The sequence below is a fragment of the Rosa rugosa genome, chromosome 7 (genome assembly GCF_958449725.1).
Source record: "Rosa rugosa chromosome 7, drRosRugo1.1, whole genome shotgun sequence".
Lineage (NCBI taxonomy): Eukaryota > Viridiplantae > Streptophyta > Magnoliopsida > Rosales > Rosaceae > Rosa > Rosa rugosa.
The window spans coordinates 40,953,954-40,972,018 of NC_084826.1; the positions used below are offsets into that span (position 1 = coordinate 40,953,954).

The 18,065-nt window shown below is 37.6% G+C and overlaps 2 protein-coding genes across 4 annotated transcripts; one reads left to right on the forward strand and one right to left on the reverse strand.

Annotated features, from left to right (window-relative positions):
* Window positions 1-3,685: 3,685 nt before the first annotated feature.
* LOC133721174 (uncharacterized) lies at window positions 3,686-7,758 on the forward strand. The gene is made up of 3 exons (XM_062147712.1): window positions 3,686-5,034; window positions 6,726-6,919; window positions 7,416-7,758. Exons 1-3 carry the CDS (start codon window positions 3,874-3,876, stop codon window positions 7,549-7,551), a joined length of 1,491 nt encoding a protein of 496 aa, XP_062003696.1. The 5' UTR covers window positions 3,686-3,873; the 3' UTR covers window positions 7,552-7,758.
* Window positions 7,759-9,204: 1,446 nt separating this feature from the next.
* On the reverse strand, window positions 9,205-16,670 carry LOC133721129 (pentatricopeptide repeat-containing protein At5g15010, mitochondrial-like). 3 transcript variants are annotated; one of them, XM_062147663.1, is made up of 3 exons: window positions 14,813-16,670; window positions 13,201-13,291; window positions 9,205-9,506 (listed from the first exon to the last, which is right to left on the reverse strand). In XM_062147663.1, exon 1 carries the CDS (start codon window positions 16,550-16,552, stop codon window positions 14,915-14,917), a length of 1,638 nt encoding a protein of 545 aa, XP_062003647.1. In that variant the 5' UTR covers window positions 16,553-16,670; the 3' UTR covers window positions 9,205-9,506; window positions 13,201-13,291; window positions 14,813-14,914. The 3 variants fall into 3 exon arrangements, with proteins under 3 accessions (XP_062003647.1, XP_062003648.1, XP_062003646.1); XM_062147664.1 differs by lacking the exon at window positions 13,201-13,291 and having other exon boundaries at window positions 9,206-9,506; XM_062147662.1 differs by lacking the exon at window positions 9,205-9,506 and having other exon boundaries at window positions 12,392-13,291.
* Between the last annotated feature and the right edge of the window lie 1,395 nt (window positions 16,671-18,065).

An 18,065-nucleotide genomic window follows, 5' to 3' on the forward strand; every position in this document is an offset into this window, starting at 1 on the left:
CAGAAGTTTTGGGAAAAAGACCCAGTGGTCTGTGAATTAAGATTGCATGACATGAATGCCATCTGTCATGTCAAAGCCATTCCTCAATACAAAGAGGAAGACCAAAAAGAATTCAGAAAAGATATTGAAGATCTCCTGAACAAGAGATTAATCCAACCTTCCACTAGCCCTCATCATGCTCCAGCATTCTACGTGAGAAACCATGCAGAAACACTAAGAGGAAAAGCTAGAATGGTGATTGACTACAGAGATGTCAACAAGAAGACTGTCAAAGACGGCTATCAAATTGCTCAAGTAAGAGTACTAATCAACCAGCTCAGAGGAGCTAAAGTCTTTTCGAAATTCGATGCAAAGTCGGGTTTCTGGCAGGTCAAAATGCATCCTGAGAGTGTACCTCTCACTGCATTTGGAACACCACAAGGTCATTACGAATGGTTAGTAATGCCTTTTGGTCTAAAGCAAGCTCCCTCAATCTTCCAGAGAAAGATGGATAACATCTTTAAACATGTTGCGGAGTTCTGCGTCGTCTACATAGATGACATCCTGGTCTTCTCCAAAAACAGAGAAGAACATATGAAACACCTCCATGAGGTTGTAAAGCTGATAGTTCAGCATGGAATTATCCTAGGTGAAAAGAAAATCTTCTTTATCCTTGATGAAGTTGATTTCCTAGGAATAAATATCAAGAATGGAGTAATAAAACTCCAGCCTCATATCCTTGAGAAGATCTGGAAATTTCCGGATAAAATTCCTGATGCTAAAAGTCTAGAGAGATTCCTTGGTATCATAAATTATGGAAGAGATTTCATTCCTAAGATCTCAGGGTTAACAGCACTGTTATCTCCTAAGACAAGTTCCAAAAGAAAATGGAACTTCACAGAAGACGATGAGAAAACTGTGAAGCAGATAAAAAATCTCTGCAAATACCTCCCTTCTCTTCAACAACCTGAAGAGAATGATGACATTATCCTCCAAACAGATGCGAGCGATAATTATTGGTCTGGTGTGGTTCTGGCGAGAGCGCCTGGAACTAACATTGAAAAGATCTGCAAATTTTGTAGTGGCAAGTTCAGCCCTGCAGAACTGAATTATCCCACAGGGGAAAAAGAAATTTTAGCTGTTAAGAAAACAATTTTGAATTCTCCAGCTTTCCTTGGAAAACCCTTTACTGTCCGCACCGATTATGCCAGAGTAAAGAATTTCAAAAATTTCAAACTTGATAAAGCTGCTGATAGAGGAAGATTAGCAAACTGGCAATTATTCCTTAACCAATATGATTATATTGTTGAATTAATTGCAGGAAACAAGAACTATCTTCCAAACGCCTTAACAAGAGAATTGGCCATGTTCAGTAGAAGAGATGACAATGACGACGAAGGTCGCAATCCCAGAAGCAGAAGAGCTGGGAAAGAACATGAAACCAATGAGGATCCCAAAGAAAAAATACTCAAAAGATTCTTGCTAAGCACAAAAGACTTAGCCACAACTGATCAATCCCAGGGTAAAGGATTGGCTAGCCCGTCTCAAACGGCAGACGGTAAAGGCTCATCAAGACCGTTGACGGCTGTTGCTTTGCCAAAAAGCAAACCTACTCCAACTGGAGTAATAAATGTTTTCAATTATGAACTTCGAACCTTTGATACTCCTGTGTTCAGAACTGGCAGGAGACTTGCTTACCACCAGAAGGCAATTCTGGATAACCTTTTATTTGCCTTTCAGGAAAGAAGCAGTGGTCTGATGTTTCCAGCCCTCTTTGCATTAGCTGAAGAACTTTATGAGAATGCAAGACCACGTACAGTTCGAAGAATTACAGCAGAGTGCTGTCAAGAAAGAAAAAATTCACTTCCTAGAAGATCCTGAAAGTGCTAGGGTCCCTATCATAGCACTCAAAGAATCAGACTAGCATGAATTCCACTGTCTGATAGGAAGTCATAATTCTGAAGATCGTATTCCTCCAACCCTCTTCATCATAGCAGGACCCTATGTTGGAAGATACCTGGTAAATGTTCAGAGTGAACATCCACAAGAACACAAGCTTTGGCTTGTTGAAAATGGTTTTGTCCATAATCTGTGGACTAAGACCAATGATGATCTCAAAGGCTTGCCTCCAATCCTTGTCAACACAGTCAAGAACATAAGAAAAAATGACTGTACTCTTCGTTTGAAGTTCAGATCCACCCCCCCCCCCCCCCCGAATGGATCAAAAAGGCAAATGGTGAGGTTGAATATATTCCTCCGTATCATTATGTGAGAATTATTCAAAGACAATATCTTCAACCTGCCTGTGTTGGGTACAATGGCCAACCAAACTCAAGCATCCCTTGGATGAAAGCCATGGCCCTAGAATATATCAAGAAGATCATCTCTGAAGATATCAACAATACCTTCCTGGCAGCAAGAGAAAAAACTTTTATCACTGCTTACGATCATCCTGACGTAGTCAGCAGTAACCTGTTCCTATCTCTCACCAGAAAAAAGATAGACTCGACAATGGCATGCATGCAATGGGTGGAAAGACTTGAAACTGACAACCACTACAAGATGTATGTTGATACAGATGTCGAGGACAATGCAACAACTGGCAGAATGGCCCAAGCAGACAACAACTCCTTTGTCTTTGGCCAACATTCAGAAACAGACGAGAATATGTAAAGTCACGGGTGAGAATAGTATCAAAAGTTGCAACTGTTGTCTTTAAGACTTTTGCTTAAAGTCACCTTTTGCTTTTCATAAAGGGAAGTAAAAAACACTTCACCTCTCACCTACTAAAGCTTTTGCTTTTCCCTGTCCGACCTCCATCATCAGGAGCACTCAGAAAAGCAGAAGATCACGGAGTTGTTCTGTACATTTTGTGTTTTGAATTCTAGTTTGAGTTCCGCTCCCTATATAAGGAGCCTTAGTTTCAGTTGTAAGGCATTCGAAAATTTCCATATCAGTTCTAGATTCAAAAAATTGAGCAGAAGAGTCTTCTCTCAAATAGTTTAGCAGTGTGCTTCCCTTCCTGTTTAAGTGTGAAGTAGTGTGCTCTCAGTACAAGTAAGTACATGTTCTCATTCTTATGGATAACTAAACAGCTTTTGCTGTTTACCTGAGAATGAGGCTCTGAATGCTTAACATGTATATTATTTGAATAAATGAATTCATGTGGTTACTCATCCACCTCTTCAACAAGTATCGTTGTCATAATATAGTTATCTTCATCTTTATAAAGTTATCTTCATCTTTAGGTCACTATCTAAATGTCTGCATCTTGTAGAAATCTAAGGTTCTGATTGTACTATTTAACCGAAAAAACCAGTTTTAAATCCAAAATTAAGACAAGCAGCAGTGATTCCGCCTGTTAAAGTATCCGTTAGGCAAGAGGCCGTTAGGAGAAAAACTTAGGCATGTTGAAGGCTAGTTTTGTTTTGTCGTTTAAAATGAAATTTTTTTAGTCAAAAGGTATTAGCAAAACCACAGGTTAATATAGGATACAAATGACATTTAGATAAAGACTTATCCCTGTTAGTCTTTTCTTAAAAGAAACAGTGTAATACAAAAGTGTTGGGTAGTTGGGAAAAATACTAGTGCTTTTTGGGTATACGGAAAAACCCCTTGATAAAATTTTGGGATCTTGAGAAATTTCCTGTGGATAAAGAACATGAGGGTGAGGTGGAAACTGGAAAGTGATGATGTTGAACCTTCCGTCGATCTCCTTTTTTTGGGATGTCAGTAAGAGGTTTAGTCCGTTTGAGAGAGACCAAACTTGCGGACAAATTTCCGGAAATGATAGTGGGCTTTGGCCCAATTAGCCAACACTTGGGTGTCCAAATGAAGTGGTCTGGATGAGTATATATATTGTTTGATAAACATGGGAGAGAAACATATGTGAGAATGGGAGAGGTGGCGGTGGCTGAGACCACGTCCAACAGGAGGAGGAGGAGAAAAACTGTCGGGCAGAAGCCAAAGCCGGTGGTGGTGTCTCGCTATTTCCAGAATCAACCGGTGACCAAGCCGGTGGTGGTTTCTCGCTATTTCCAGAATCAGCCGGTGACTAAGCCGGCGGTGGTGGTTTCTCGCTATTTCCAGAATCAGCCGGTGGTGGATTTCCAGAATCAGCCGGTGACTAAGCCGGTGGTGGTTTCTCGCTATTTCCAGACTCAGCCGGTCACTAAGCCGGTGGTGGATTTCCAGACTGAGCCGGTGACTAAGGCGGTGGTGGAAATAGGGACTCAACCAGAAAACGGTAAGATAACCTCCTCCGAGTCAATGTCAGACCATGTGAATGTGAATGCAGTTACTGAAATTAGAAGCAAGAAAGAAAAGAGAAAGAGGAGACGCCATGACGCTGACGCTGGTGACAACGATGGCAATTGTAAAATGACAAAGAAGAAGAAGAAGAAGAGGCTTCAAGTAGAGGCAGATATTAATCAAACTAGGAGCGCCATCTTGAATTTTGAGGATATGCTTTCTCAATTTGCTTACGAGGGTTGTGGTGTTGAATGGAATAACAAGATGCCCAAAAAGCTTTCCCAAGGTCAAGATACTACTATCTATCCTTGTAGTCAAGCTTGTAAGACGGGCCGGAACTCAACTGAGGACCATGCCACTGTGCCTGGAACCGTGAAACAAGCCAAAGTGCATCCACAGGCTGCAGAGAGGAGGAAGAAGAATGAAACTCGGCCATCTACGGAAATCCGAAAGGTTTCTCATTACTTCCAAACCTCAAGTAATGAGTGCAAGGATACAAAATTTAAACCCCCTAAACGCCATTCAAAATCTCGCGGGGAGACCTTTCAGAAGGAGGCCACCAAAGAAAATAATGCAGATGGCCACTTGTTGCAAAGTACAAACAGGCGCAGGAAGAAATCTCCTAAAAAAAGGGCTACTCTTACCGCTTCACAGAGGAAGGACGAAGCATACCGAAGGAGAACTCCAGATAACACGTGGATTCCTCCTCGCTCTGAATTTGGTCTCCTCCAAGAAGATCACTATCATGACCCTTGGAGAGTGTTGGTTATATGCATGCTCCTTAATCGGACAACAGGAACCCAGGTCTCTATTCCTTATACTTTTACTGCTTGATTGCTTAATAACTTATATTATTGTTTCCATTTGAGATTTGGATCATTATAACTTGCATCATTGATATTAAGGCTTGGGTAAGTAACTATTGCAAGTAGTTAAAGTTACTAATAAGCATTTAGAATCGGTAACCCATCATGAACTTTTAAATCTAGCTTTAATAACACGTATTGCCAATACTGAAGTACTTGGAATTTGTGGCTCATTTTAGCCATTTATTTTATATAGGTGCAAACACAGACAGCATACAGCCCTACAATGATCATATATGAGTTTCTAGTATCGGATTCTTTCTATATGTTGTGTGGTAATGTTTACATGCAGCCATTTGTGTTCTAAGATTGGAAAAGAAGTTTGCAAGATTATAAACTTTGATTTGTAATTTTAGTTCATCTGCACCTGTCCTCAGGAGGGATGGGAAATGTATATCAGTTTAAACACTAATTCTTTGAGATGAATCAGAATGATATTGGGTTAGTATGGGAAATTTATATAAAGACACCCAAGCGGGGAATAACTGCCATCAGATTCAAAGTATTTTTAATTGTGTAATAAATTATTCATTCAGAAGTACTGCCAATTATTTTACTCCATTAGAACTGTAGATTCCTCCACTAGAAGTTAATAGATATGCAACATTATGCTGCTGTTTATGTTTCTGTTCCCTTTTAAGAAATTTCTGCCTCCAATGGTTGTTTGACTTGATATCTAACAGCCTTATCAAGTTATCATTATTCATGAATTCATTAGGAATAGTCTTGTCACTTTTGAAACTGAAGAACAACTGCAGCTGTTGGTTAAAATGCCTTGCAAATTTTGTTATACTTTATTAAGCTTGGTAGGCATTAGTGGTTGGGTGCCCTTTGTTAACCTGGATCATCATCCTTCATGGGTTTGTTAGTAGCATTTGTATTTACCTGTGATTGCCTAAAACATCTGTAGAAGTTGCTCTAGTTAGTTCTTTACCTAAAGTTTGGATGCTGAAATTTGAAAGTTTGATGGATTTCTGATAATCTTGTTGTGCTTATGTTTACTTGAATCAAGAATCTTCTTATTCTTATGTTTATATCTTTATATACTTGTATCAAATTTCTATACAATATTGTGTAGTGCTGTGTGAAGTTTTGCATTTATGTGGCTTTCCATTCCTGTTAGGTAAATTCTGCAATATCATTTTCAGTTTGTGCAACCTTGCAGAGCTTCGATTGAGTGGTTTCAAACCCTTGATCCATAATCTTTTTGCCTCTTGTCCTTGTACTTCTTGTTCTTTGTTATGAGGTATCAGAGCCTTCAGAAGTAAGAATATTGTGGACAGGGCTAAGGTATCTTAAACCAAAGAGATATTGGGCATCACTTATGACTTCGATATTTGATTAGTGGCTGGATTTGGAAGCTTGCTCATCGTGAAGGGGACAAGCTATTTACTAATCGTGCAGTCTAGGTTCTTTAGCAAAATATAATTACGTTCTTCAGTTTTTTTCAATATAGATTCCAGTGAAATTAACCAAAGTTATATTTCTTCAGTCATGGTTCCTTTAATTTAATATGATAAATCCACAGTTTGGTTTATGGGAATTCTTGCTCTACTCTTAGGCTTTGGATTGAGGAACAAGAATTTAGTTATGTTTGAATTGCTAAATGGAAAATACTTTCCCGTGCAGTTAAAAGAAGTTTTATCAGATTTCTTCACTTTGTGTCCTAATGCAAAGGCTGCTACTGAGGTTGCCACACGGGATATAGAACAGGTTATAAGATCTCTTGGTCTACATAAGAGAGCCGAGATGATACAGCGCATGTCTCAGGAGTATTTAGGTGAAAGCTGGACCCATGTACCTGAGTTGCCTGGTGTTGGCAAGTATGTTGCTAATCTTTGGTCCTTTTTTTTTTTTTTTTCCTTTCTGAATCTAGTTTTCTCCTTGTCTTTCTGCTGTAATTTCTTTTTCTTAGTTATTTGCCTGGATTATTTTGGTAATCCAAAAGAAAAAATCCTATATTTGTCTCCTCCAGAGTTTTGGAGGCTGTCTACAATCTACATCATGTATATTAAAATAAAACCATGGCATCCCACCCGACTGGTCCACATATAGGATGGATCAATGACAACATAAACGTTGCATTTCTTTTTGATATCTAATCATTCAAGATAAAATCCAAACTAGTGGTCAAGATTAGAGTAGGTTGTGAAATGTACATTTTGTCATCAATGGTTAAGATCTTTGACTGCCGCACACCAGTGGTGGTGCAGTTCTTGTGAAAACTGTAGATTTTTCTGGCTCCTGTGCTATTCAAGTTGTTGAAATTGATTTTTTTGACGGAAGCTGAATTTTATTCATTGGATTGGATTGGACTAGGTATGCAGCTGATGCGTATGCAATATTCTGCACTGGTATGTGGGAAAGAGTGAAACCTGCTGACCACAAACTAAATTTATACTGGGAATTTCTCCACAGCATCAAGAGTAAGCCGAGGCCTGCAGTTTTTATTTGACAGCATCAACTCTTTTGTCTTTTTGATTGAAGCCATCTGATGGGAAAATATTTTTTGAGGAAGGGAGGGTTTTGTACTTTAGAATGCTGTAAATGGGTGGTAGAATGGCGAACCTTGCTTGGATCAAAAGATGTATTTCAAACATTAATTGGGACGTTCAGAATCTGTTAAAATTATTATTACTGCGCATCATTTTCGTGTTTGACATATTTTCTGTTCAATAGAGAACTACTTTTGTCCTTGTCTGGCTCCTTTGATTGGAGCAAGAGTGCAGATAACAAAAATAAAATTTGGGAACAGACCTTGCTGGGTGTTCCTCTCGGGGAAACTTATGGAAGATTGACGCTTGAAATGCCCGATTGACTCTGGAATTATGATATAGTTTATGCTAATAGACAAAGTCAAGGGTACTTAAATTACAAAATTTACTTCGAATAACCAGTACTACCAGCTTATAATCAATGTCATCAAACCTAACCTTTGTGACAGAGCTTTTGGTCTTGTGATCCATTTCCACTCGAGCTCATCAGAACACAGAATTAGCCAAATAGAATAGAATCAATTATGAACTCCTTGAAATTTTACTGAAGCGGATGTGTTTGAGTAAGGGCCCAAAAAACATCTCCATGCGTCGAGATATTTGCCCTTTAATTTGATTTCTTTATAATTATCGGGGTAGATTCATAGGAGGATGCTATGGTTTTCACCCTAATTTCTCGAGGCTTATACTTATTGGGGCTGGGGTGGAATTTATTGGGTAGGGTTCTCTCTGCCATGGAGGATTTGACGCGTCGTTTATGTTTATGTTTACGTTTTGAGTAGGCCTGGCAACTGGGCGGTCACGGGCGGGTTGCGGGCAGACTTAACGGGTTGATAACGGATTGAGCCCGATGGGTTCACGGGTTACCAGTTGGAACCCGTTAAGACCGCTAAGGCTTTTTTTTTTTTTTTTAATTCTTTTCTAATCAATTACCCACTAAAACCCGTTAACAATAAATTGATCATTGAAACACGTTAAGACCCCCTAACATAAAAATGATTTTTTTTTTTTTTAGCATTTTTTAAACTCTTTTTCACATCCATTATCTATTAAAACTCCTCAAAAATAATAAAAAATTATTTTATTTTTTATTTTTTAAACCCTTTTCCAACCCATTACCCATTAAAACTCTTTTTCATTGTTGCTTTGAAAATCAACAAATTCAAAGAAAATCGGGTTAGATGGGGAGAGAAGGTTAGATGGGTTAGACCATTTTTTATTTCTAATCGGGTTAGATGGGTTCCATCGGGTAGCCCATTTCCGCCCGTTAACTAACGGGTTGGCAGCCCATTAACACATTATATTATCGGGCGGAAATAAATGGGTTTTAAGCGGGCGGTTAACGGGTCATGGGCTGAATTGTCAGGCCTAGTTTTGAGTGCTACTACAAGGAAGAATATGTTTCTTTCTAGTTGGGACTTGGGAGTGTTTTGACCGCTGTGTTTGTATGGCCGTTTTATCTTTAATTTCGATCTGACATTAGTAGGGTGCTTGGAGCTCATTGTTGACATGAGCCGTCTAGGTTTATTGTAGAGTTAATTACATATAAGTGCATCTTTGAATGTTTTTTTAGCCATAAGGTCACCAACAAATTTTTTCCCTCATAAGGCCACTAGATTAAAATTGGTGTTATATTTTGGATATAAAAACCAACATATTTACATAAATGCCACTAGAGTAAAATGTCAACAATCATTCTCTCTCTCCTCTCCGGTCAACTCCGGCGGGTCTCCGGCCAACTTCCGGCCGACCTCCGGCAAACTCCGCCGACCACAAAAGCTACTGTCACTAACACCAAAAGCTCCAGTGGCTAGCAACAAAAACTACTCTGATGAGATTTCCGACAACCTCCGGCGAGGTTACAAAAGCTACTATCAACAGCAACAAAAGCTACGCTCCCCAAAATCAAAAGTTACTGACATACGTACAAAAAGTTATTATAAAACATGTACAAAGCTACTAGACTAATAATAAAAAGCTACTTACATAGGTACAGAAAACTACTATCACACATGTACAAAGTTACTGGAGCAGTAATAAAAAACTACTGACATAAACCCTAAAAAACTACTGACATAGATACTGATTGCACAAACCCAACTGATTGTACATGTTGATAGTGTAACACAAATTCCAAACAAGAAATGCTAGAGATACGAAATCACAACAAGAAGAAAATTGAATTTCATTCAGAATCATGCTTTACCAATTTGATAAGCCATTAACAAAAGACAACTTGTAATCAATCAAAATGAAAACAGAAAACCTACTGACATCAGCTTGAAAATATACTAACATGAGTAGAGAAAGTTACTATCACAGTGTTGAAAAACCACTATAACAGTTATTGAGAGCTACTAATTTGAAATTAATCAAAACAACAATAGAAAAGCTACTGTTATCAGCTTGAAAAGATATACTAATGTAACCATAGAAAGCTAATTTCTCAGTATTGAAATGCCACTATAACAATTGTAGAGAGTTACTGACTTGAATCAATCAAAATGAAACAGAAAAGCTACTGACATCCGCTTAAAAAGATACTAAAATAGGAATAAAAAGCTACTATGATTGTGTTGAAAACCCATTATAACAATTATAGAGAGAACTAAACAAAATATGCACAACTGAAGGAAATTGAACGAATTGGATAAGTGATTTCTACATATTCGTTAACAAAATGCATAAACCACATAATTTGAACACTTCATGTTGTCAATTAACCTAAGCAAAAAGTACATTTAGTCTCACCTTGCTATAATTACCACTACTCGTTGCAACTAAAGGAAGCTCAGGAACTTCTTGACCAAAAACACGAATAATTGAAGTTGATACATTAGTTTATTTGCTATAATCCTAACGTGACATGTTTGTAACCAGCACCTGTAATCTATAAATAGAGATGGAGGGAGGTCACATAATGTGTCCTCAGATCAGAGAAGAGATCAATGAGAGATCTCAGAGAGTTCTCAGCTACATATAAACACGAGCAGGGGAAGCCAAGGGTGATAGAGAGATCTAGCAAAGTTGGGGATTAGCAAAAGGATATCAATAAGTACTTGTAATCAAGTTGTTATTCTCCATAGTGCTAGTGATTCTCAAGAGAGATCACGAAGTGGACGTAGGCTAAAGTTTTGACTGAACCACTCTAAAACTGCTGCAGTCATTTATTTTCTGATTTTGCTTAAGTAGTAAAACACAAAGATCCTAAGGGGGCTTACACTATAAGTTCAAATATTCAATGGCCTTAACACATGTCATCATACCTGTATAAATTTTTTTCATCCAAGATGATTTTTATAGCCACAAAAAACTTCTGAAAAACAATGAACATGTTGATTTCAAGGTCACACTAGAAAAGAAAAATGGTCATGCATAGCTCAATACAAACATCCATACATATCATTTTAAAAAAAAAATTGCCCGAAGTCATTTCTCTAGATTGATTTTAAATTATAATAATAAACATGCTTTATAATCTAAAGAAAATCATATTTGAAATATACAATCAAACTATTCAATGAATTTGCAATAATAGCTGTCAACACATGAAAGTGCAGCATTAAATCAGTGTTGAATCTTGTGTGCTGTGTGCAGCAAACTTCATAGCTTGGATTGATTTAGAGGATTATTCTCCTATATTGTACAGAACAAATTGCAAAGGGTAAGGAAAAACCATCTATATATCCAAGGAGATTATGAGCTCTCCAAGAACAAAATGTTTGCTATGCTTAATATATTTTGACATGAGGGGATAGGGGCTATATATCTGGCTGGGCCATCCTGGACTTGCAACCCAGAGACCTTGCACCTACGGTCTAACCAAGTACTAGGATTAATTGTGGATCCAACACAACAATAAAAAAAGCATCAAGTTATTTCATCTTATATTTTTGGATTGAAGATATTGTGTATCAAACTTGGACAAAAAAATAAGTAAGTTGGACAAAAAAATAAGTAAGTTGAACAAAAAGAAAGGAAGTGACTTAGACAAATCTTTCTACCAACCAAAAAAGGGGAAAAAAGAAAAAATAGAGGGTTCCCGTGGAACAGAACAAATGATGTGGTGGACTCCATGTAATCTGAAATTTCCATCAGATAAATTTGATTGAAACCAACATCAAAAGATGGTTATAACAAATAATGGACAGAAGAAAGATTGGTGATCCCTTTAGATTTTGTTGCAGTTTCGATGTGTTGACTCTTTACCTTAAGTTTCTAACAGTGTATATATAAATTAGGCCTGAAAAAAACTAAATATGTGAAAACCTGAAAGACAATACCAAAAAATCTAAAAAATTACAGATATTGTGGCTCTGATACCATGAAAGATTTGTAAAAGTGTTGAAGAATTTGGGGTTCAGGATTCAGTTAAACATAAAATAATGCATGAATGACATGTAATTCTCATTCAATTTGCTTCTGCTACCATACTGAACCATAACTAAAGACCATCTCAGCTATAGCCTATAACAGGCAACAAACTACCGTAACTTCAATTCTAAATGTAACACATCTTAACTATATCACTAGCAGCTGTCTATCTCCTAAATAAGCTTTTCCTTCATAGGAGGAAGCTTCCTCATACATTTCATCTATTAGTTTCTGGGGAAACATTCTCCATACAAAACTCACCAAAATGTAAATGTCTGATTAATGCCTGCATTATTTCAAAATGAATGTACTATAGTTTCCTTGACACATGTCATTTTGAGATTTAATATATTTTTGATAAAGCTAAAGTTGAATTGGAGCTACTATACAGAATGTACTCAATTTGAATATTCAACGAACGATACATATACAATAGACACGTGAAACTTTATTCCTCCAAAATCTCAAGTCATTTCCAGAAGATTTAATATAGTTTTGATGAAACTAAATTTGGTTTGTAGCGGCCATCAAGAAATACAAAACTCATAAGGAATCATCAAAATGAAAAATTCATCAGGTCAAAATGTCAAATTTAACATATAAAAGACTACCAAAATTTACAATTCCAGCAATATAAAATTTTAAAAAATAAAATAAAATAACTCTGATCCACATGGATGCAGAGCATCCAAAAGGGCTTTCCAAAATGAAGTTAGGGTTTTATTAGTACTTTCCCACTTTATTAGGTCTATTGTTATCTCTCCCATTTTGATTAATTTGACAGCTTTAAGTATTTTGTAGGGCTAAGGTATAAAGTGATTGTAGGGATAGGAGGGTTACTGTAACCTAGTATTTTTATTTTTTTGTTTAGTCTGATATTGTAGCCTAGTATAAATAATTACTCAAGAGTCTTTGCATGTATATTTTATCATATTCATAAATTGCAGAATATGTTTCTCTTGAGATACCTTCACTAGAACCGAATTATCCAAATTCCAACTTTAATCCTAGAGCTATCTACCTCCTTTTTCTTGTTTGTTATCGCTGGAATCCTGTTTTCTACTGCAGTTTGCTCTGCACCACATTGCTGCAGAACTTTGTATAATTTTCCATTTACCAAAAGAGTTTGTAGAATCATAGAGACATGCTGAAGAGTCAAAGAAGAGATCTAAACTCAAGAACCTGCCTTTCCATTCAACACCACACAAACAGACATGGAGTCATATTTTGCTCACCACGAACTCTTGGCTCCAGATACCTTCCCAGCACCTCCAATCTGCCTTCCAACTCAAATTTTAACTCCGGGCACACTTGCAAAGTCATGATCTACAACACAAACAAGCTAATAAAAGACAGCTCATTGAGCATAAGTTTCTGTTTTTTTTTGTTACACTCATTGAGGACAATTGGATGAGCAATCCTTTACAAAACTGCTTCAATTTTGGAGGCTTACCAATCTGATTTTTTATTTTTTTTCTATTCAAACTTTAGCAAAAAAATTGAGGAGTAAATATCAGATATTCAGTTACCTTTCCATTGGACCCAAGGAAAACTGGAAAATATCCAGATGAATGAACTGTGATTAGTGTTGGGGAGATGTGCTTTGTTGGGAATTGTTTGGTTTATGTGGATGGTGAGGAATAGAAGGGTCTTTGATGATGTTAAAGGAAATGAAGTGGAGCACTTATGGTAGAGAGTTCATTTTTATTATGAGCATCTACTATTACAGAAGTAGGGACTCTTCAGATTCCTCAATTCTTTAAACTGGACAACAATTAACAAAGTTCCAAGTAGGTTGTGGTCCTTAATCCTCAATGATCATTCCTAGATACTTCCCTACTTTTGCAAACCAACTAACATACATGAAATGATGCATCCTATATGAACAACAAACCAGAAATCAATCAGAAGTAGTGAATTATATATGACATTTTGTACTTGGTCAAAGAATTATGACTTTGTTCCACAAGACAGAGCAACCATTGGTACAACAAGTTGTATATATTCTCATCATACAAGAAAGGTAAGTAAGCACATATAGGAAAACATATAAAGCAGTGCAAATGGTCCTTGCACAAAAGTATAATGTTGGGTTTCAGCCCATGACTTTTTCCTAAAGCAAATACTGTAGTATTGTTGCCTTAGAAGACATCAAGTGTTTTGCCAGTAGGTATTGTATTTCTACTGATGGATAGAAAGATGCCAATAAGGAAGCAATAAATCATTCATAATCCTAATTGATTAAGGAATAATGATTGTGCCTATATAAGGAGGTGTTGAGCTCTATGATTCAGCTGGCTTGCAGACAACATGAGCAGCAAGCGGCTGCCAAGGTTTACAGTGATGGCTAGCACAAGGGAAATTCACCCCTATAAGGATGAGAGAATACCACTCTAGGAGTTGGAGTGAGAGAATAAAATAGAACGTATAGATGGAGAGCAAAGTGCATTCTATTCTCGGTGAAAGAGAGTGAGTTAACGCAAAGAATAGAGTTTTTTTGTTTTTTTTTTTTTTTTTCTGAGAGTCCTTGTTTTCTAACAGGTAAAATTGTTGTACCCATAATAAAGATAGTAGAAGACTGCTTTCCTGACCAGTAGACATAGACGAGGATTAACAGAACATGAGATGATGCATTGATTTAACAAAGGATATGGCATTTGGTTTCATAGTGGGCATAACCCAATTGCAACTCAACAGGAGGATAGCAAAACCCATATTTAACTTTACAGCATCATATATATGATCAAAAATGTTTATATTGACTACATACAAAAATGCTTCAGTTCTTTGTTCATGACAACAACAATTAAATAGTTAAAACATATTGTAACAGAAAATGTTGTGCACCTTTTTAAGCTCGTGGAAATCTGATGCTCAAGGTTGCTGACCAGCCGTGGCCGTGTGGATACACAGACCACAAACTGCTGAGATTTTTCATTTCATTGAAATCTACTGCTCCCAAAACGAAAAACCCCGCTCTCTTACAACTTTCCTACTTTCAGGTTGCCGACGGAAATCTTTTTCCTGAGGAGATTTCTTGGAGATTACTAGTTTAGTATTCGTAGCTGGCTGAGTACAATCCACTTGATCAACTTCTCCATCTGTTGTTTGGAATTTGGAAGTCTGCTTACCAGACAACCATGCCTGAAGCATCTCTTCTGTCCTTGGTTCTGGCAAATAGTGTCTATCTTTCATCTCCATATAATATTTGTGGGCTTCCTCCAACTTGGCATTTAGAAAGAGCCCATGTATGAGCACAATATATGAGCTACGATCAGGACCGACTCCATTCTCGCTCATCTGACTCCAAATCTTGAAGACATTATCAAGCTGGCGCCATCGACAGAATTTCCGAATCAACATTATGTATGTATCAGTATTTGGAGGGCAACCGGTGTTTTTCATCTTTTCCAAGAGCTCAAACACTTGGTCCCCGGTTGATAAAATACGGAAGAAGGCATGGTAAGTCCGAATTGTTGGAACAAGGCCATGGTGCAACATGTCATGGAGGATGTGTGTAGCTTGATCAATTTCCCTGGCCTTGCAGAGAGTCTTGATGAGGGAGTTATAAGTGACAATGTTGGGCGCAAGACCCTTTTCTTGCATGGTTTCCATGAGATTGGTAGCTTCCTTGAAGAGACCGGCTTTTCCAAGAGCAAAAATGAGGGCATTGTAAACCTTAGTGTCAGGCTCAACATTCATTTTGTTCATGCGGCGGAAGATGTTGAGCACCTTGGTGAGATTGGAGGATTTGGAATGGCAAGAAATGAGACATGAATAGGAAATGGCATCGTGGGGGACGCCCCGGTTGGTCATCTCAGTCCAAATTCGGTCAGCGTGGCGGGGACTAACGATGATATTAGACCAGCCGTTGAGAATAATGTTGAAGCTCTTGGTGTTAAATGGGAAGACATGTGAGTTGCAGAAAAGCAAGTGCTCAGCTTCAGGGACATTTTTGTAGCGGCAGAGGGCGGAGAGAAGGCCGTGGAAGTCATCCATGCCGGCCTCAAACGCAAACCGCTTATAAGCGTAGAAAGTGTGAATGGCCCTCCCAACATCATGAGCACAAGAGTATTTTCGAATCATGAGTAACAGAGTTTGAGGAGAGACGAGGGAAAGGGAAGAACCCGAACCCGAACCGCTCCGCATTTCATCGATCAGGGCCCAGGCAGTGTCGAATTTCCTCATCTTCCCCAGAATGGAGATCATCGAGTGGTATTCACGCACGGAATGGGGTCGCTGCTTTCCTGCCCAGAGGAAGAAGGTGAAGGCCGATTCCCAATCGTTGCGAAAACGCGAAAGAATCTCCACCACCAGCTCCGCTGAGGCTGCTACGCCGCACTGCTCCAGCTTCTTCTTCAACTCCACACTCCCGCTGCTGGATGAGCGCAGATCCACAATCATTTTTATGGCATCAGCATCATCCCTTGACTTCACAGAGTATGCTCCAGTTGTAAAGGAATGCGTTTGAGCCGCTCCGACTCTGACCCTCACGCCAATCGCACCACCAATCGTTACGCCATGGGGTTTTTCAACCATAATCGTGCACAACCACTTCAATCTGCTTATGCTTCTCATTTTTCGCATATCAAAACCCTAGATTCTAAATCCCTCTTACAGACCTGCGGCGCAGCAGCCAAGGACATTAGTTTCATCAGAACTCTATATTTACATGGGCACAACCGCTTAAAATTTTCCTTTTTCTATCTGTAAGTATCTATAGTTTCACTAAGAGTGTGTTTGGAGCACAGTATCATTTGGTCTAGTGGCATAAGTTTTCTTTTTGTAGGTGGGAGATTGTGAGTTGACTCACAAAAAGACTAGTTGTTGATGTGATAAAAAAAAAAGTGTGTTTGGATAAATTTCATACAAATTCTAAAATCATGAGAATTACAATTTCATGAATTTTAATTCCATTAATTGAGGATTTCATTGTTTGGATCTTATAATGTAGAATTTTTAAAATGACAAGAATTATGAATTCTAGTGTTTGGATTAATTTTTGTCAATGGAATTTAAATCGAATTAAATAAATAAATGATCATGATTGAAGAGATACCATAATCAATACCACAATGAAAAATGTAAAATCCAAATTTAAACTAGACCAACACATGTGCTAGAAAAATCCAAATTTACTTGCTAGGAAAATCCAAATTTATGTTCTGATAATACTAAATGACCAAAAATATAAATCTAAAAAAAAAAATAAGTACCAACTCTTATCATGTTAACAAGAGATCCTATATAGATCCATATGAAATAAACATCAACACTATGTCTTTTTTCATTTCCACTGGGACTTCCTTCAACATGAGAAATTGTTTGTCGTTCTCTATAAACCAAGCTCATGCTTTTATTTGTTCTTCTCTAGAAAGATCTGGTATTGCCATTATTTGATTTATTTCTGTCCATACATCTTTCGGGGCAAGACATTTTGTAGTAGCACGAATGAGTTCTTCAAAAGATGAAGTCATTCTATCCACAGAAGTACCCAAGACATCTTTAGTTGTAACTCTTCTCTTTGGAGGAGCTACACTAGAAGAGATTGTTGCTTCATTTCTCTTTTTCTGAGAACTTGCTTGGTTTGGTGAAATGTCTTCAATGATGTGAATATCTTCTTATTCTTGGTCATCACCTTCCAAATCAACATAATTATCTTCATTAGCAGGAGAGTCATAACCTCAGTGGCTTCGAAACCTATTTCAACACCCTCTCCAGTGGCTCAATCTTTGCCACACAAATCAACTATATCATCCCAATTTGGGATTCTTTTAAACTGAAATCTTACGGCTTCATCATGAGATTGCAAACAAACAAAAAAAGTTGCATAAGAAAAAGTTAGTAAAATAGACAAATGATATTATAAAAAAAAAATTAATAAAAATTACATACCTTCACATATTCTTCTCATACACTGTTTTCATCAACGCTTATCATTTGTGTTGAGGAATCTCAGCTAAATCCACTTTGGCTCAAGATATCACTAACAATTCCATAGAACTTTTTCCCTTATTTTTATTTAAATTCCCTCACTTTTCCCCCCATCCAAACACACTGTAAGAGATCCCCTTTTTTGGGTCATTTTAAGAGATTATCT